The 21,124-nt window shown below is 36.5% G+C and overlaps 1 protein-coding gene across 7 annotated transcripts in view; it reads right to left on the minus strand.

The window, feature by feature from the left end:
• The window catches only part of VPS13B (vacuolar protein sorting 13 homolog B (yeast)), a 484,692-nt gene that overhangs the window by 149,845 nt on the left and 313,723 nt on the right, over positions 1 to 21,124 (minus strand). For all 7 annotated transcript variants that reach the window (XM_010577053.1, XM_010577052.1, XM_010577051.1 and 4 more), the window contains 3 exons: positions 14,693 to 14,896; positions 5,776 to 5,902; positions 3,880 to 4,023 (listed from right to left, as the gene is read on the minus strand). In XM_010577053.1, the coding sequence (XP_010575355.1) occupies positions 3,880 to 4,023; positions 5,776 to 5,902; positions 14,693 to 14,896 (475 nt within the window). The remainder of the gene's footprint in view (positions 1 to 3,879; positions 4,024 to 5,775; positions 5,903 to 14,692; positions 14,897 to 21,124) is intronic.

Consider the following 21,124-nt stretch of genomic DNA (forward strand, 5'->3'; position numbering starts at 1 on the left):
ATGTACAAATACCAAAATAATATTTATTCAAAACTGTTCTATTCCTTTCAACTTCAAAAAAAAGTCACTGCCATGCTATCTTGGGGCAGGTTTGGAAGACAGGTTTCATACATTATGATTTGGAAATGCAAACTTGGTTTTTCCATTTCATTTTGTACTTTCCCATGGGGAATACAGTTTCTTCTGTTTTTTCCTGCTCTTCTGTTAATCATGCTTAAGCATCTAATAGAAATATTGGTGAAAATCCTCAAATGCTACAAACCAGAAGCTCTAAATCTGCAAAGCAAATAGGCACTGTGAGAAAAAAAAATAAAATCTTAAAGCTGTTTTCTGTGAATTGTCTTGCTGAATAAGACTGTGATGAATCAAAATGCAAGAGGAACACTGCAGCAGGAGAAAGAGAGCACAGGTTCTGTGTATCACTATGACCTGCGTAACAACCTAGGTAATTTGCAATACTTTAGGAAAGCCTTTGGAGGATGGGTAAACAGCTCAACTTTTCTCTTAAAGTATCAGACAGAACACATCCAAAGGTGTTTGAGGAACTGGCTAGTGCCACTGCTGGGATCCTCCATACCATATGTGAAAGGACATGTTGTCTGGGAGAGCCTTTGATAACTGGAAAACAGCAAACGTCATACCCATCTTCAAAAAGAGCCAGGAGGAGGGTCCAGGGAACTACTTGATAGTCAGACTCATAGTAGTCCCTGGGAAAGGGAGAGAATACATTTTCACAGAAGCCAATTCCAGGCATTTCAAGGGCAAAAAAATTTTGGGGAACAAAGAACACCTATTTACCAGAAGGCAAATCATGCCTTACCATAATCTGATTGCCTCCTATGATGAGATGATTGATTCTGTGGATGAGTAGTGGAAGCTGTTTTCTTTGACCTTAGCAAAGTTTAGACAGAGTCTTCCACAGCAGACTTGTATCCAAACTGTTAAGTGTGAACTGAATGGGTGGACTACAACGTGGATAAAAACCACACTGGACCTCTAAAGTCAGAGAGTAATGGCCACTGTTCCAAAGTGCAGCTGAACTCTACTTAGAGAGTGATGTTCTCCAAGGTTTGATCATGTTTAACGTCTTTAATAAAGACCTTGGCAATGATACAAAACATACCCAAAGAAAGTTCACAGATGACACCAAACTGGGGGGACTTGTCGATACACTGAGGGGTAGGGCTGACATTCAGAGGGACACTGACAAAATGGAGGAATGCTTTAACAGAAGCCTCATGAAGGTCAAAGGTAAAACGCAAAGTCCTGCACCTGAGATGGAAAAATCCCAAACCAAATACAGGCTGGAGGCCAACTACTATGGAGTAGCTTTGCAGAAAAGAACCCAAGGGCCTGGTGGACAACAAATTGAACACGTGATAGCGGCATGCCCCCGTACTGTTGAAGGCTAAGCACCTACTGGGCAGCATTAACAACAGCCAGTAGGTCAGAGGTGAGATTATTTCCTGTTATTAGATACTTGTGAGTCCACATCTAGAGTACTATCTCTAGCTTTAAGCTCAACAGTAGAAGAAAAAGATTGACAAACCTGAGTGGGCAGAGGATCATCATGAGGGTTAACAGGTTAAAGCACAGGATTTATGAGGCAAAGGTGAGAGAGCTAGGTTTGTTCAGATGGAAAAAGAGAAGGCTAAGGATGGTGGTGGGGTATCAAATTGCTGTTTCCAGTTACCTAAAGCAGTGTTATGAGGCAGATGAAGTCAGACTGTTCTTGGAGATGCAGAGTGAAACGTTGAGAGGCAATGGTTAAAAGTTGTATCAAGCAAAATTCTGAATGGATATAGAGACAAAAATTTGCCAGAGTGAGGGTAGTTAAGCACAGGACAATTACCTAGAGGGGCAGTGCAACCTTCTTCCTTGGAGATAAAGAAAGATTTGACTGAACAATGTGCTGAAAAGCCTGATCTAGCTTTGACATTAGTGTCCTTTTGAGCAAAAGAATGGTCTCCAGAGGTGCCTTCCAACCTAAATTATGTTTTGATTCTTGCAATGATATAATTAGCAGGTGTGAAGTATGAATGGCCATGTGCAGGCTCCAGACTTCATTCACTGAGATGAAAACAGCAGCATACAATCAGTGTATTATGTTTCTCTCTGCTGACTAAAGGAGAAACATGAGGATAATAATAAATGTGCATATATTAGAGGGGTGGTTTCATATAGGCACATGAGACTACAGAACATTGAAGAAAGAACTCGACAAAAAGTAACCAACTATTGGATTTTACATTTTCAGTATAGTAAATCAAGATACAGTTCTACAACTTATTAAAGAAAAGGCAACTACCACCTTGAACCAGAAATACTCCCATTACTCATTACAGGAGACCTCAATAATGCAAGGGAGATATCACTGAAGAACAAATAGGTATCTTGGGATGTAGTCAACAAAAAACTTTCTGAAATTATGTAGTAAATTGCTTTTAAGTTTGTACAGTCCACATCACTCATGCAGCACTTCTGCACAGTGCCAACTCAAAATTAAAATTCTTGGCAGCCATTCAAATCTTCTGATTCTATCCATTCCACTGACAATGGGAAAACAGTGCTTCACAAATTATTTATTGAAGATATTCCCACATATACTTATTTATAATGTTCATCTCCAAAAGAGGCCCTATGTCTGCAAAGTATCCAAGGAAAAGAAAGATATGCTGCATTTCTTTTCTACAACTTTCATGTTTCAACATGGCAGTGAAACAACACCCTTTATTTCCCTCTATCCTTGGGAAAGGATAAAGGAGCCGGGGGGTGATGTGATGCCTAGATTAGCAGATACATACAACTTCTGGGGTTTTGACAAGGTGAGGAGAAAGGACTATAAGTAGTTTGGCTGCTTTAGAGCATTCCTCACTTCCACCCAGACTCACATGTATGCTGAATCTATGAGATTCAGGAAAGGAAGGAGGAAAGTTTCTTCAGCTTTCCCATTAGCCAAATTCTTGATTGTGTCTTGCTCTTTAACTCTCTCCCTAAATCTTGTTCTTATTTGTGAAGATTTCTCAACGGGTCCAACAGCCATTCCAGTGGACTTGTCACATATTAAGTTCTACTGTCTTAAAGATGCCATCAGCCTGACTAGATTCCTCATTTTGAAGATAAAGAATACTTATTTTTTCTTAGGACAAAGTTTTCACTTTCTTTTCTCCTATCTTTTTTTGTATCAGCCCAGAAGTTTAATAATTTAACTTACAAGTCTGTCACAGTTAGTGACTGGCCTTCAATGCAAACTGACTTTATCAACTTCCAGAAATAAAGAAGAATGACAAATTCAAGAGATGGTTGCTGAACACTGTAAGATTCCAGAAAAAAGGAGAGATTAATCATTCAGAAGATGAAGGACCCTTCATGATGTACCCATCATCATTCTTAATGAAGAAGTATGAGAATATTCAGAGGTGGATTGAATCTCAGGGACTTGAGTGAAGACAGTTAATGTGAGTAGTGGTTACCAGGCACAGAGAAAATTCTACAGTTTACTGGCTTTAGCGAAGCACAGTGTAGTACGTGAACTCATAAGAAGATGCCAAAGTTTCAATAAAAGTTAAAGTGAAGTGGCAAACAACCTCAAAAACCTACTTCAGAATTGATTTCCTTCATCATTTACATAAGATAATTGTCCTTGTACATAAGATGTTGCAGAACCACCTTAGTCCAATTTACTGAATAATATTCGTGCTAAAATAACACTCATCCTATTGTTAGAACAACATTAGAATGCATTTTAAAGCTGACCAAACAAACAATAATAAAACATGTATTTCATTTACCTATAAAATTTTGTCCAGATGATGCAAACACCTGATCAGAGCTATGGTACTCTAAAGAAAACCGGCTGCAAACCAGGGAAAAACCTACCTCAGTGGTGCTACTGGAAGGTTCTAGTCCAACCATATTGGCTTGTATGAGCTGCTGAAGAAGTTGTACTTGAGCCACATTGAGGAAGAAATCCAGGTTTGTTGTCACATTCACCTCCAAAGAATGACCACATACCAAAATTTCCTGTGGAGAAATTAGGGAAAATACTAGATAACAGCTACTGGGGAAATAATTTTCAGCTGCTATACAACTGTATTGTGATTCTCTGCTGCATTCAATGCTTCAATATTGCATATAGTATTAATTTGGTCTTTTTAGAAGAAAGTGGTTTCTCAAGCTTCTAAACAAGGATACGGCTATTCTTTGCTTTGCTTTCAACAGCATAATTATTAAGACAAATTTTGCAAGAAAAGCATCTCATGTGTGAGGTCTTGTTTCCATCTCTTGGTAGTATCAAACAGTGGACTGTCAGATTTTGGTTTTTATTTCCTTGGCAACGACTCCTATTCTCCTTTCCTTCCAAGAAAAGGATGTGCTTTTTTTAAAAAAAAAAACCAACAAAACAAAACAAAACAAAACAACAACAAAAAACCCAAACCATAAACTCTGCTCAATTTACAATGAAATCATGTGTTGGAACTCACTGATAACCAACCTAATTGATTTCTCTTTGCCTGGAAACCATTGCTAGTACCTTGGCAGAGCTAGCTGGATGGCCACTGTTTTATTGGTGTTATCTAGCACAAAAAAAAAAGCTCTTCACCACTGTTGGCAAGCAATAAAGAGATGAAAAACAGAACCAATGAAGAAGGGTTGCTTAGTAAGTAGAAGTACTGCCCCTTCTCATGAGAAGGTTGCACAATGTTCAAGCTCTTCATAATCTAAACTAGACCTCTCCCTTCATTAGTGAACGTCATCCAGGGAATAGATAACAAGAAAAATGTATGTATAAAAACCAGACTGAAATTCTTGAACATAAGCATTAGTAAAGCTCAGACATTTTTTTTTTTAATTGAATAACTTATGCATCCTAGCCAACCCCTAAGCTTTTTATTTCTTTTTTACATTAAATAATTTTCCATCTGTCCTTGTGATGACCCTTTACACAAAATATGAAGCTGTCAATTTTTTCTTTATATGCCCATTAGCTATTATTTTCCAACAATGTACACCTATTGCATGTTGCAATACACACCTAATACCCTTCACACTCCTGTACCAGTTTTGCTTTTACCAGGAGGTAGCTGTTATGAGAAATACTCCTTGTCAGCTGACAAAAACTTTCTGATATCTCCCCTACATAATATGTTTTAAATTCTTGAGCTAAAAACCAATGTCAAAAAGTGAGCCACTACCTTTTGTGTATAACGTGCTTCACAGACTAATCATTAACAAGCTGACCCACAGATGGGTAAAAGTGATTGTTAAATCTGGAGTACCTTGAAGTACCAAAGTATTGGTTGGGGAGTGGATGCTTTGTGGCAACCTGTGGGCTTGAAAAATCTGATTAAAGGAAGTCAGCTCAACTTTCTTCTTCTAGATAGTGTGTAGATTGTATTTTCAGGCTTCTTTATGAAAGCTTGTGAATACAATATTTTGTAATGTTGTACTATAGCACTTCTTCTCAACACTCTTCCATCACAAATCTTTTTAAAATATCACTGGAAATCATTAAAGGATTCCCATTTTCTGAATTGCAAACAGGCTTATCTACCCCTGGACAGGTTGCCTCAAATATTGAATGCTATACACAAATTCTTTCTCCAGTAGAGAAAGAACATTTCAGCTAGCGACTAAGACTTTTGTTTTTCGTCCCTGGTTGGCGATATCTGTGTTTGAAAACACACCTGGACACTTCAAATGGTGGAACAGAACAATATTAAGATTGTCCACATATTAAGAGTTATGCTACTTCTATTCACATTTTGTACTAACCTCTGGGTGTAAATTCTCCGCAGCATCAATTTTTGTAAAAATAATTGCAGGAGCTGCAGTTATTCGAACTGTGAAATCTGTCAAAATTGGAGTTAAAATTGCTCTCCTTTCCTGATGCCGCCTTATGCTAAAAAATAAAAAAAGAAAAAAAAGATGAAATTACATTATAAATTGTTGAAGGGCAAAAACTGCTCATATTCTTCTTCACATCCAGTGTGTAGCACAAAGCTGCTTCAATACCAGTTTGGCATTTGATTGTTACCTCAATAAGCATTAAATATCACCATTATAAATCATGTTAATTCCAATCCTGAAGGCAGACTTCTACCTTCATTTCACAGAAAAGGTATGTCTAAATATTTGACTCCTCAACCCATCTCCAGCTAGACAACTTTGACATTTGACATTGCTGCTTCTACTGTTTAACGAACTGTAGAAAATCATTTGAACAAAACCACAAACTTTATTATCAGTATTTTTCAAACTCGCCTGTGGGTGCCCTTTACTGTCGGGCATGAATAGCTGTCATGAACCCTGCATGATATTTGAGTTCATGCATTAGAACTCTGTGGTGAAAAAATTCTGCACACAACAACATAACTGACACAAAAAGACATGAAAAATCATACTAGCAAAGCCTATGAAACTCTCGCACGTTAAATTTGTAATAACTATTGCCCAAGATGTTTAAAATGCCTTGAAAATAGAGGGCTATCAGTTTTCCTCCACTGCTGCTGTCACTGGTCGTTCTTAGTTGGTACCTTTTAATCTAAGTATCAACACTTGCTTGCCAAGAATATTTGTTCCATTAAACTCGATAATTACATTTGTTTTCCAGCTGGGTGTTTATTTTTTTTTTTTCCTTTAACCAAATACTAAGCCTAGAGGCACAACTCTGTTATAGATGGATCACTAATAGCTTATGACAACCCATTCCAACTAGCCAGAATCTTCTGGGTCAGGTCAAATAAACTATTGCCACAAAATGCCATCTGAGAGCCTCTGATCAGGGTAAAAAAATGTAATGGGATCAAGATGGTGTTCAGCCCCTAAAAGAGGATACAGTTCAAATTCCTGGGAGAACCCTTCCATCAAGACAGTTTTTTGATAATTCTTTTTACCTATCATCATGTATAGAAATGTTAAATACCTGTATTTCACTACAAACTCCTCTAAAAATCATCAAGAAGTTATTGGCCCAAGGTAAGTTTTCCTATGCTTGCAAAATAGAAAATCATCAACTGTGGAACAATGCAAGTTAAAAGTATATACTAAATCATGCAAGTATCTATCACAATACAATATAAAAGACAGAACTACAGTGCCATATAGAAGAAGAAAATAGATCTATGCAGAACTCCTCAGACATATCTGCATGTCAGTTAAGGATACCTGTATTACCTTTCATCTCACCATCTCCTGTCCAGTAATGGAGATGCGGCAGTTCAGACAGCATAAATCACACAAGTGAGCCAGACACATGAACTATGCAATTAGACACTTAGTTCTTACCATCAGCTAGAGTTATCCACGTTAATGTCATTAAACAATATGGTTATATGCCTGTCTATGCAGAAATCTCTGGAATACATGTGGAATAGGTAATTAAACCTCTTGATTAAGTACGGGTATCAATATACATAGTCTAGTAAAAGGTAATGGTTCTGAAATGGATTATGCTGAAGAGTAAACAATCTCAAATGCTGATGGTTTGTAGGCCAAGGGTTAGGCCGAAAAGAAATTAAATAGATATCAACATGACTGTAATTCAGTCAACTTCAAAAGATTCAAAATCCACAGATGACAATTTACTGCTTACAACTGTTTCTATTTTGATGCTTCAAATTCTACTAACAATTTGCTTAAGTGTCCTCAAAACATGTAGAAAGCATGGCAATCTACAAGGGAATATAAATTGTTGAGGCTAGGCCTTAAAGCTTTTAAATTTATTTGGGGCAACAGTATACAGAAGTTAACAGCAGATGCTACAGAGCACAGAGCTAGTATTTACTGAGCACAAGTCTAATAAACTTTTGCTTCAAATGACCTTCACGAACACGGCTGAGCAGGCTGCACGCTACCGTGAGTAGTACGCAGTGTGCTTAAGAGCAAGCCAATTAATGAGTGTGAGAAAACTACCATCTTACATTAAAAGCTTTAACATTTTAGTCAGCTGTAGCTCTGCTGATCTCTAATGATGGTTTTAAAAGCAAGATTAGTCTAATTAGATCCCCAAATTAGAAAGCAGACCTGTTAGTGGTTAGCATACACCTTCAATGGAGAAAATTATTTTAGATTTTGCCAGTTCTACAAATGCTTCTCTCCCTGCCATCATCTTCATTTTAAGTTTAAACCAGATGGCTTTCTACCCAATTCCTATTTCCCTTTCTCAATAGGATGAGAAAGAAATGCCTTTCTTTTTGAAGAAAATGAAGGAGCTAAGTAGTAGAAAAATTCTATGAAAGAACACACAGCTATACAATAGAAAACTTCCACTTGAAGGGGCATAAAAATGCTAGTAAGTATGATTTCAATATATGAAACAGAGCTGTAAAAGCAAGTTATTTGTTGAACCCTAAACCCACAACTGGCTCTCTTCAATCATTGTTCAAATTATTTTTCAGCTCATACATATTCCCATTTCTTAATTTTCAGATGTTATTCTGGTAGATATCCAGTACACTGCATCTTAGAGGACTTTTTTGTTAATATAGCTGGATTGCTGATTTTTTTTAATTTTATTTTTTTAAAATCCTCTTTACATGGTATCCCTGTCCTGCTCTACTTACTACTTTCCGCATTTCTACTTGGTGAATTTGAAGCTCAGCCAAATCAAGTATTAGCAAAATAATCGTAAGTACAAACAGAAGGCAAACAGAGCACAGTAAATAATGAAGGGAGAGGATATGAGAAAGAGCACAAAAGGAACAAAGAAACAAATTCCACTTTGAATTATTAAGTCTTCCACACTGCACCTAAGTGCACCGTTAACTTAACACAGGTGTACGCCACATGAGCTTATGAAAAAACTTGATTGTGAAGAGTGTAATGATGGCTCTATGTCTGCAGCACATTCATTCCATGGTTCATTTATGCATCTGTTATATATTTGTCTGGGAAAAAAAAAAGCAAAAGCTAGTACTTTTAGAGATGTTAAAGCAGTTGATCATCTACACTTAAAAGTACAGCACATTTGAAAGACCATATGCTAACGCAAAGCAAACAAGGCAGCAAAGCATTTGTGATAAGGCCTGGAGGTGCCTTTTACTCAGTGATAAATTTGGGCTATATCTGTAAAATAACATGAACTATGCTTATGGACCACAGATCCCCACTGTAAAAGCACAGGACGAAAATGGTCTCTGTCCTCAAAGGCTTACAATTTAAGTATAAGAAAAAACGCACCCTCAGACAGGGAAGTAAAAGGGAACAACTAACAGTGCCACAGGTAACGATATCTGTACAGTGGCAAGCTGAAAGCTGTCTTAAGAGTTTTTATATTACAGTATAATAGAAACAAAATTTTTTTTAAGGATTTGGAAGAAGACAATGCAATAATTTTGTGAATGTTCACAGGAAATGCCTTTAGAACAGACAGATTTGCCTAGGAGCGAGCAAGAAAGTGCTTTTTTAAAATTAAATGTGACAGCCCTGGTAACTGGTGTGATGAGGTCTGATGAGCATTGAGTGTAGATGAGTCAATGTAAATGAAAGACGACACGTAAGGGGAAATGGATAGACATAGCAGTCTGCAAGTACCTTGAAAGCAAAGACATATCTAATGATTAATATGACAAAAAATGTTGTGGGAAGAAGAGAGAAAAAAATGTGAAGAACAGAATTTTGGAATCAAAGCAACAACACTTGATTACATCAAATCAAATCATCCGTATTTGATTACATCCACTAAGAAGTATGCTGAATTTATATGAGGAGGAAGGACTGCCAAAGAGTTGATGTTGCACTAACTAAGGAGGTGTGATCATGTGAGACTGGATAAGTTGTGAAAATGCACAAGAAAGACTATAACTTGGCTTCTTATGTGGAGAAAACTAATTGAAACAAACAGAAAAAACTGGCCAGTAAGAGTTAAACATAACATAGATGTGAAACTTGGAAATATTTGCCTTATTCTTAATTGTAATTTTTTTCTTAACAACACCTTACTTAACCTAGAGTTTGAGCCCTTATATACTTAAAAAAATACATAGGTCGTGGAGAAGCTCATATACATTCAATACATGAATGACAATCAAGAGGTCATTTATGCCATGTAAGTTTACTATCTACAGAGAGATGAATCCTCACAAAGAATTTTGCGACTTGATAAAGCAAAAACCCCAAGTACTAGCATGGAATAGGCCTTCTCTAGTATGTTGTTAACTTAGGACTACAAAAGATTTTTCTCTTGCAGGTTTCCCATGTAGTTGTACAAATCAGTTAATCCCTGACCTGCAAATGTATTAGGATATCAAACGACTAACATCATCACGCCTCAGGCCTCCATCTCCCAGTGGGAAGAATAGTTCACATCCTTTCAGCTCTCTGAGGTGTTGCAAAGACACATCACAAAACAGCAAAATAGCATAGTAACATTTTGAGGACTATCTAATGACCAAAATTAGACAATGAACAAACATATACCATCTGGCTATACAGAATGACTATTGTTATATAATTATGCCTCAGTAAAGCTGATTTTCCTCTTAAGAACACTGTGCAAGATTTCTTTGCTGTGGATTAATAAAGAAAATAACATACTCCATCTTATTGTGTAAGGCTTTGTACAGTATGAATACAAGCCTGACTTCAGGTACAATAAACACAGCAACTGAAATACAGGACTGAATACAAATGTATTGCATTTTATTCCAAAAGATTCACAGGGAATGCCCCTGCTTCCCTACACGTGGATCTACAGATAATTTTTTCTGGTCTTCCTTATTAGAGCTTGGCAAGCTGCGCAACTTTCCAAAAAAGCACGAAAATGAAAACTACTCAAAGAAGAATCTGCAGAAAACCTTTCTGAGGATCCTTGCAAAGCAAGAGTGGTATTTTGTTCAGTTTTGTACAACAGATCATTGGCTCCCTGACATACTCAATGAGAGTCGCAGAGAGCTGTTCCAGATGGTGGTACGCCAAGGACAAAACTGTAATGCAGTATATTGCCACACTCAAGTCATTACCACACAGAGAAGTAATGCTTTTAAGCTCAATTAATTTTTTTTTTAAACAGAGTTTATTCAGGCTGCAGGAAGCAGAAGTTGCTGCTGGGAGCTGTAGAAGGATTGCACAGGGACGGGGGCGAGGCCTCATGAGAGGATATATTTCTTTATTTCCTTCAGGGCTGTTGTTTTTTCCATTGAGAGGAGGGAGAGGGAGGAGGAGATCTGCAAGCTGAAAAAGGAGTTTTCAATCAAGAAAACTTCTTTTGGTTAAGTACTCCCAGTTCCCCACATGCTGTTTAGTAAAGGGAATAAATGTGGACAGGTTTCATTTGTACATAACCTTATTAGAACTGTCTGACTGTTTCCAGTATTCTTTTTATATATTACACCATTAGGGAGCTTTTTATAACATCTACAGTGAAGTATAAACATTTCATAGTGGAAAGAGTTATGAACCATGATCCTCAGTACAGCACAGCATTTGGACATTTTTTTCTGAGAGACGGCATCCACCCTACCAGAGTGCTCCGGTTCCCCCATTCTTCTTGGGGTGATCTGCGGAGGCACAGGAGGCATCACAGCAGCACTTCACAATAGGCCCTCATGAAGAATTTTACACTAAACACCTTGAAATATTCCAACACTCAGTCTAGAAACTTGAAGCAAGACTGCTTACTTTCCACATTACAATGTAAAAGTTAAAAAAAAATTTGAACCCATGAGATATTAAGTACTAAGAATATGGAACTCCAGAAAAAGTGGTGGGAAAATTTGAAGGATTCACTTTCTGTGTAAGGATTGTTAAAGCATTTAAAAGATAAATTACGTCAAAAGCTTTCAAATATTTGTTTGTATGATATCCATAGGTCTTACATTTAGAGTGATTTGGTTTCCATATGAATTTTTAAAACAAGACCAAATTTCAATCCCATAGACTAAATTACAATATAATCTATTTCAGAATTTTTATGACTTTAATTTATATTAAAAAAATACAGTAATGCTTTTAGAAATGGGAATGGAAAATGGCTAGTATCTATGCTGAAGTTTTCTGTAAAGTAACTGTATGAAATACTTGGATATAGGTTGCATTCTATACTGCACCACATAGCACCTAAGAATTAAAAAAATGAGGAAAAAGGTTCTCAGAAAAGAATCTTAAATGCCAGTGAACGTAATAAATGATAATACTGGTTCTAAACCATAAGTAAAACCAAATAGAAGTATATTAAAACCAAACAAAGAAATTAACCCTAAAATAACTAAGTAAAAATAATTCATTATGTTCCAGCTTAAAAATGTCTAAGAAACTTAAAGAATTAAAAAAGAAAATGGTATCACAAATAGGTCAAGGAATAAAGCTTCTGTGGTGGTGCAGGAAATCTTAAGATAAACTTCACCCTGAAAACAGTAAGCACTATGTAAAACACCATGTAGCCACCCTCTTGGTGCATGCTGGAAATATCTCAGTGGATGGCAGAGTTCAATGCAGGTTCTTCCAGTTCTCAGCACACCACTTCCACAGATCATAAAATAAACCCAGATGCAGCAAAACTGACTGCCAGCTAAAAAGCAAAAATGCTAACAACCTGAAAAAGAACTGTAGTAAATGTGTAAAATTTTAGGCCAAAAGGACAAGAAAAGCCTCATACCAACTTTCTCTTTAAGCAAATTCAAGCTGGAATTAAAATACTGTATTGCATAGCAGGAAGGAAAAGCTAATGTATTTAATTACCACTGATCTAAATTAAAACCCAAGTAGAAGATTCATTCAAAAGCAATTTCAAAACAAACGTATTTATCTGTGAAATATATTCTAATAAAATTTTATTTTGGAAGTCTGCTGAGGAAAAGAAGAATGTCCAAGCAGTTATTAAGAAGGAAAAAAAAAAAAAGAGAACTCATCGAGTATCTGTAATAGCTGCTTCTCTTATTCTTTATCTCAACAGCTTTTCAGGAATCCCACCAAATTTCCTATCCAAACTATAACCATAAAGCTCAGACCAAAGTGTGCTGGCAATATGATTTCAGTCACCAACGGGAAGGAAAAGGAAAGTCAGTTTCTCAGTGGCTGGTTTTGCTATGTTAGCTTAACTTGCGAATTGGCTAGAAGTCCTTTGGAGATTAATGTCATGCTATCTTTCAAGAAATGCCAGTGGGTCTACGTTGTTTTGTGAGAAAGAACTTGATGGGCAACTTGCCCAACATCAAGGCCCAACTAGAAGGTCATACACATTTTTTCAAGTCTAAGAAATTAAAAGAAAAATTGTCTATGGAATTATGTTACTTAAAAAAAAAAAGAAAAAAAATCGTTAAAAGACAGGAGATGATCTTATAAATGAAGAACAGATACTATTACTGTGTTTAAATTTTTATCTGTACTCCTGTCACTCCTTGTGGTTTTATCATTACTTGGATAGATCTGCTTTTCCTGTCCTGTATTTTTCAGTGATAAACTGGAATTTATTCTTGATCACATCTTTTTTCTGCACGCACTTCTCCAGAGTGAGCTTATTTGCTCTCTTGGTCTTTCATCAATACATCAGTTAAGAAGCTCAGTCTGCATGCCCTTCTCACACAGCTGCTACAGTTTGCCTCACTTTTAGAAACATCTCCAAGTCCTCTTGTCTCTCCTTTTTTTAAACACTTAACCAGCAATATTTCAATTTTTGTCTTTCCTTATGATTCTGCCTGTTTTTCTGCATCACTTTTAGGAACTCATCCCTCAATTCAAATTGGAATCTTACCTTAGGAACCATAAAATCATGCATGCATGTCATAAAAATTGCATTGTTTTTGCATGAATTAGACATAAAGGACTTTTAAATGAAAATAAATAAATAAATGTGTGGGCAAACAGGCATCTTCTAGCAGAAATGCTTCTAAATCCACAAAGTGACTTCTGAAGGCTTGCTCTTGGCCATCAGACCTTATTCCTGTCAGTTTGAAAAGAGAACTGTGACTGCTACACAGTCTATAAAAATTTAGTTTTAAACCACCTGTATGAATTTTGAAGTATAAAAAAGTATATTGAAACTAAAATAAAAATTTCAATTTTGCATAAATTACAAATTTAAACCCCCTATTTTATATGTGAAAACTTTAAAATGTAAAATACCATGCAAGCGTACGCATGTTTTAGCTTTCAACCCTGTTTAACTAGAGGGTAGGGCTTTGTATGCGCATATCATACAATATACAATAAGGGAGACTCAGTTGAAATAGCTCATTCTCAAAATTCATCTGGTTTTAGTTACAGAAGTGCAAAAACCAGTTCAGAACCAATAGGAAAAAGTTCTACTTCATCCTCCTCTAACTTAGAAATGTCTAAGCTGGCTTTACTCAAGCTTTGTAAAAATACAAACAAAAGAAGTTAAAAAAACCCCCAAACAACTAAACACAACAACAACAACAACAAAAAAGCAAATACCAAAACCAAAACCTCCCATTGCTTGTAGACTGAGAAGCTGAAGTCTCAGCCCTGGAGCTATTTTTATGGACATACTGTAAGCCACTCAGAAAAGAGCTTATAGTGGAAACAAAGGCACACAATAACTAGATAGTAACTACAGTGTAACAATAACAGTAATATGCATTTCAAATGTATAATCCAAAACTCCATGGAAATGTGCTTGTAACGCAAAGCAAAAACAATACAGAATTATTTGATTCAGGTATACTGCGAATGATATCTGCAGTGTTTGTGCTGTGTAATTCTAGAAAAAGAGTAAGTTAAAAAAACTTCCTACCTACTGGCCATGTTCCATTCCAGCGCTGGATTTTGAGAATTTCTTTCACTCTCTGTCAAAACCCCTCCTTTTCCATTTTCCTTCTCTGGTTTCAACTGATTCCAATGAGCAGTACCAACGTTTATAGATTGAAGATCTATTTGATATTGCCTGTCTTCAACCTCTGATCCAGGGTCTCGAAGTATTCCTAGATTCAGTGCTCTCCTGTAATGCCAAAGGGGAAAAAAAAAAAATCAGCAACAAAGGTCAAAATCAGACCAATCAGATATTCATTAAGATACAAAATTAAGAAAATTAAGGTATCAATTTTGCCATTCCTGATTACATCTAAGCATTATTTTAAGTCCAGATCCTCAGAAGTATCCAGCTGCCTTGTTCCTATGGTATTCAATTGGAGATACGCAAATAAATATATTCCAAAATTTAGCCAGATCCACCAAAGTTGATACGAGATCAGTCCATTGACTTCACTGCACTTTTGATCAGGTTCATATCAGCAGCCTTATGGGGAAGCAGAACTAATTCATACCTACTGATCAGATAAAGGATATCGCATTCAAGTCCTCAAAAAGTATAGCTACGTATCAGTATTACGAACAACTTTATTGTGAGACAATTGTTCCACTGTTCAAACTTCTCAAAGAATAAAAATTAAAAAGAATATTCCAAGATGATAGAAAAACAATTCAATCTTTTTAACATGGAATTTCAGTACCGCGCTTTGTTATTAAAATTCTTCTGAAAAGTGAGAAAAAAGCGTTTTTGAGTGAACCACGTTACTTATGGATTCTGCTAAATTCTACTACATTAGATTTTATGAAATATTTCAATCTTGAGCTGAGCTTGGGAAACAGTCATACCCAACTTCAAGAGAACATACAAGAGCTATTGAGTGGGTGGACGCTGCTGAGACCATTCCATTTTACCAGTCACCAGTATCAGAGGAGTCTCCTACCACCATTTGTCTTCTGCTAATAAGCACTAATAAATCTTTCAAAAAATTATCTTGCTCTTTCTACGCTGGGAACAATATAGCTTTATGTGCACTGCTCATCTGATATTATAACAAAAATGCGCAATTGAATTTATCACTGCTTTTCAAAACAAGCCAGTAAAGGGAGCAAGGGGATCTTAATTTTTTTGCTTTGAATCTCTGATCATGTCAAATTGTAGTCTATTTTTATTGATTTCATACATCTGAGTTGAAGCTTAAGCTTCTTATTTGCATATGCCATCCAACCTACTGTTCCATTCTAGGTTGTTGTCTTATGCCAGAGTCGTTATTTAGTATATAACTACGGTCTCCACAGAGAACTTAATAACAATTTATTTAATCATTCATGCTAACAATCTAAAAATAAATAAGGATTAAAGCAGCACAACTCAACCTGTGATGCAGGCACTGCATGCAATCTGTAAGTATACATATGCAACCTATTTCAAAGTGCAATCCCAATGCTGCCCAAATCCAAACACAGTTGAAACTGCTAATACCATTGCTATTGTCACCAATGGACTATGCTAGCAATTAAGAAAATTAAATAATTAATCATATCTACCCACGGAGGCATGTGAATGGCAGGAAAGCTGTTTTGATCACGTCATTCCTGGTGAGGCAGTGCGATGGCATTGTTCAGTAGCCCAGTAACTTTCTTAAATGCTTAGCAGAAATACACTGAAAATCTGTTATGTCAGTAGCACTATTTCAAAATTAAATGTGGTTTCTTAAAACTCAAGAATGTGTTTGTCAACTTTCCACACAGAGAGATCTAACCACAACAACTGTGTCTTTTATTATTGTTTCTAGGCATTATTTCATCAATATGAATGCAGTTCTGTTTGTTTGTTTTTGTTTTTTTTTTAAATAAACATGGTAGATTATTGTATGACCCAGTGTCTATTTACATACTTTATCTATTGCAAGTAAATATTGGAATATATGTTTTGTGAAATATTACTGAAAAAAAGCACAAAATTATGTATTTTATGAAATCTGCTTAAGTATATGAAATAGAGAATATGATACTAATTTCACCTACATAATGAATTCTTCTCTCCTGTACTTCACAGTAAAGAATATTTTTCATTCGTTCTTTTATGAGCAGCTTGATAACTTGCATTAAGCTGTACCTAGCACTATATTCCTTAGGCTCGTTCGGCACAACCATGACCTTATGAACTGCATTCCTAGAGCAAAATGTGGCTGTATGCGCCAGTCTGAAACTCCCCATTGTGACAATGGCTATCTTCCCCTCAAATTAACTTATTTAAGTATAAAACCCAATGAAATCACTCTTTGGCACACATTTTTAGGTGCAGCAAAATACACAGAGGTACTATTCAGACATAAGGTAGTAGTACATTGCAGTGCTGGTATAAGATTTATCCATTGATCTTTATTTTTTGATCCAATTAATTTTGTAAAATGTCAAGGATTGGATAATGTTTGTACAGCTTTGGGGTATCGCAGCCTAATACTTTCACACTGATATAAAAACTGCATTTTCATTCTGTTCCTACTATTAACAATCTCCTATATACAATACAAAACTCTTCCTCTGATCCTTTAGATACACCTTTGAAATCCAAGCAAACAAATTGTGTTTCTATTGATTATCCATTTCAAGAAACACATATTTTACACATGCATGTAAAATACAAGGATTAGTTATTAATGCCTTGATGTTTTGACTAAGCTGATTATTGCTCTCAGAAAGTACATCCTGCCAGTTTTATACAAGGATCAAAATACAGCTTTTTCCCAAATAAATTATATACATACAGGCATTTACATAAGCATTCTTTTCTGTTTTTTCATATCAACTATTTTCCTAAGTAAGCCCACAATTTATTAGTTGTATACTTCCTAGAAGAATGAGAATAAGTTAAACCATAGCAGAACTGGCCCAATCTTAAGCATACATGCTATGTATGAACTCTGCAGCCTTTCTGATTCTGCAGCTTCCGAAGTCCTTGTAGCAAATAAAATCAGGGAAACTGAGTAAGCCAAATTAATGACTTTTCTATCCCTAGCATAAACACTGTTTTACCAGCTGAAATGTACTGTAGGGGCTGTGATGTTAATTGCTTCCCCCTTCTGAAAACAACTTCACTATCCCATCTAAACCTTTCAGCAGGTGGTGTAGAATACAACCGTTGGTCAATAATACAGGAAGATCATAAGCAACCAAAGACGACCATAAGCATGTAACAGGAAACATAGCTTTAATGTTTTTCTTTTTAAAATTGCTTTAGTCTGGGTCAGGCTTTTTCTATGTTTATATAAGGAACAGCTCATGTTGAACCAGTTACTACATGCTGCTGAATAGGCATAATTCTGAGACCCACTGCAAAGAAGTTAAATCTATTCACTTATAGCTCATATGAGGCCTACAAAAAGCTAAACAAGCCAGGAAAATGGCATTTAAAGACTACACATTATGTAATGATTAAGAAATATTCACAGACTTTACACACAACAGCTAATTTTTGTTAGAACTTACTAGATCTGCGTGCACTGATTTCCACTTCCAGGTACAGAGATGACACACCTATCTATACAAATTTCAATTATTAAAGGTTTTGTCTGGTGGTAAAAGATTCTTCTTATTCTAATTTAAAATGAAAACAGGCAGTGAGCTTGGATCAATATATACCCTCTACTTTATAGGGATAAAACCAGTGGCACCTCGTTGGACCTGGATATAGATGCTATGCAAGAGGACCACTTCCTCTTCTGCATAAGCTTGTGGGGTCCCAGCCCAAAGGTAGTCTGAAAGCCCATCACCTATAAATGAGATGTAACGGAACTAGTGCAGAAATCACAGCAGTACTTATCACTGACCTAATGCTCCTTAACTGCCTTTTCCCCAATTCAATTCAATAAAATTTCCTAACTTATCCTCCTCAACAAGGCCATTGAATGTGTTATACCAAACAGGGGAAATTGAAACAACTGTTTCTTAGGGAAGCAATGGACCACAGCTCCATTTGGAGTGAGATGCTGTAGATGTTAAGAAGGGCACAGAACAAAAATGTGCTAAACCTAGAGCATCTATAACAATACTGGCCTTTGAAAATGCTGAGCTTCTACCAGTGAAACCCCAGACGGGGATCAGCTTTCCGAAGAAAGGCAACTGTTTGGGGATTTTTTTCTTTTTTTTTTTTTAAATTATAGCAAGTAGATGACCCTGTCACAGGTGAAGAAGCTAACGCTTGAGCCACTGGGAGAGAAAGAGAACATCCCAAGGATATTAAAAATTCTCGAGAGCTACTGTAATTAGCCTGGAGGAGAAGGGGAAGATGAAGGAAGGTGTCTCCCCCATGGCTTGGCTCTCCGGAGAGAAAAAATAAAAAGTGTAATTATTAATAGTTTCCTATAGATGGTTCCTGAAGTAAGGAGATGACTGCAATGCTGAGTACAAATACCAGATTAGTTCCACGTCCAGCAATTCAATCATATCATAAGCCAGAGTTACAAAATACAACGACATGTTAACTGTAGCCTAGTTCCCACAGGTGATAAACAGCACAACTGGGAGCATTACTCCAAGTAAGGTATTACATAACACAACTTTAAGAACAAGCACACTAACTTTGAGAGCAAACAAAGCAACATTGTGACCAGCAACTACTGAACGAATATAATGAATGCTTATAACCAATTTGTTCTAACGTTTTCCAGTCAGATTTGTTGTTATCTCAACCCCTCAGGCCCTGCGTTGGGCAAGTAGATGCCTCTTTGTCAGAGGCAAAGACTAACGCTTGAGCCACTGGGAGAGAAACAGAACTTCCCCAACATCACAGAACATGCATGGACATGATCTTAGAACATGAATAAAAGAAATCCTGTAGCATGACAGTTCATGATGGAAGACTTGGATTTGCCTAAGTTTGGAGAGATTAAAAACATATATTTGTGAGGAAGACCAAAAGAAGAATAAGAAGTTAAGGAGAAAAAAAGGAGGGCGCAGGAGTGGGCAGGAGGGAGAAGAAAGATGAGATCAGGGCACTAATGCTGAAATTAAACAAAAGCAGCAGGTAAGAAAATTCTAATATTGCAAGAAGAGAGGGGGAGACATCCTTAGGCAAGAAGGGAAGGTCCTGACAAATTTCTAAAATTTTGTACATGATCCTGGGTACGCCTTCTGCCATACTGAGTGAGGTCCGTATCTTCCCCGAAGGGTAACCTCAGCTTTGCTTCCCCACCCTGCCATCTGTCCACAGGGAGACTTAATTGTGGTTTAACAAACACAATGTTTTATGACTGCTGGGATGTTGGAAACAGTTTATTTTAGTCTGGGTCAGTAGAGCAGACTCTCAAATGCTGTCAGCAGTAAACTCTAATTCTCACCATTTCTGCCTCTTTTCCCCAGGAATTATCCCACATATGACTGGCTTTGTTGGCAGCTGCTCCTTCTCCCCTCTCCAGCTCAGCCTCAGAAGAACTCAACTACTGCCCCATCTCCACACTTGCTGGCAGCATACTCCAGATCGGATACCAGCAAATTTTTATTAAATACAAATATAAACTGAGTACAATAAGGCTCCTTTGTTTAATGCTTTACTGATTAGCAAGTGATACTATTTTGTTCATATGTCTATACTCATGTCACTTTTCATTTTAACATTACATTTAATCTTTACAGGAATCTGTTTAACAATGTAAACTACATTCCCCCTGATTAGCTCGTGTTGTGTTCTGTACAGCCAGATACATCAGCATTATCTACAGAAGACACTACATGCCGGGTGTCCTGTAAGTCAAAGTGGTTAAGGTACCTGGGTTCATCTTCAGATGTAGAAGACCCTTATAAAAAGAAAACATCAGTGCTAGCTCCATGAGCAAAATAAAAATGACTGACCACTTCTAAACATTTACATAGTGGACAAATACTTCATATTATAACTCAAAGGAAGAAGTTATTAATTTAATTCTAACTGAACACGTTTTGTAGTCAACATCTACTCTATAATGATTTGCAGTGTTTATAGCTTTTGTGAACAGACATAAATCAACTTACAAGGTAGATTACTTGTGCAATTAGTATGTTGAAAAAAAAAGACAAGTAGTGACTGAAACATACACAAAAATTTCTTTTGGTTGTGCTAGACTGCTTCAAACAAGTGATACAGTGAAGCAAAAGTACAAATGTAACAGGTAATCTTCCTCTATTTTAAAGTTGGATAGATGTCTGACTTGCGTCTCCTGGCCACTGGTTCCTTTTTCATTCTGTATACCCACAGATGAGTATCATGGTGAAGAGAGGAACTAGCATAAGTGTAAAAAAGCTAAAGAAGAGGATGAGACGCTAAGTAGTTATAAACATCTTTAGGTAACACAAGGATAATCATATTGGAGAAATTATGGAACTCAGTACTTTCAAGTCATCCAAAGATTCAACTATGCATTAGTATGCGCTAAGACATCAT

Source organism: Haliaeetus leucocephalus, unplaced genomic scaffold (genome assembly GCF_000737465.1).
Source record: "Haliaeetus leucocephalus isolate CR32 unplaced genomic scaffold, Haliaeetus_leucocephalus-4.0 Scaffold555, whole genome shotgun sequence".
In the NCBI taxonomy this organism is placed as follows: Eukaryota; Metazoa; Chordata; class Aves; order Accipitriformes; family Accipitridae; genus Haliaeetus; species Haliaeetus leucocephalus.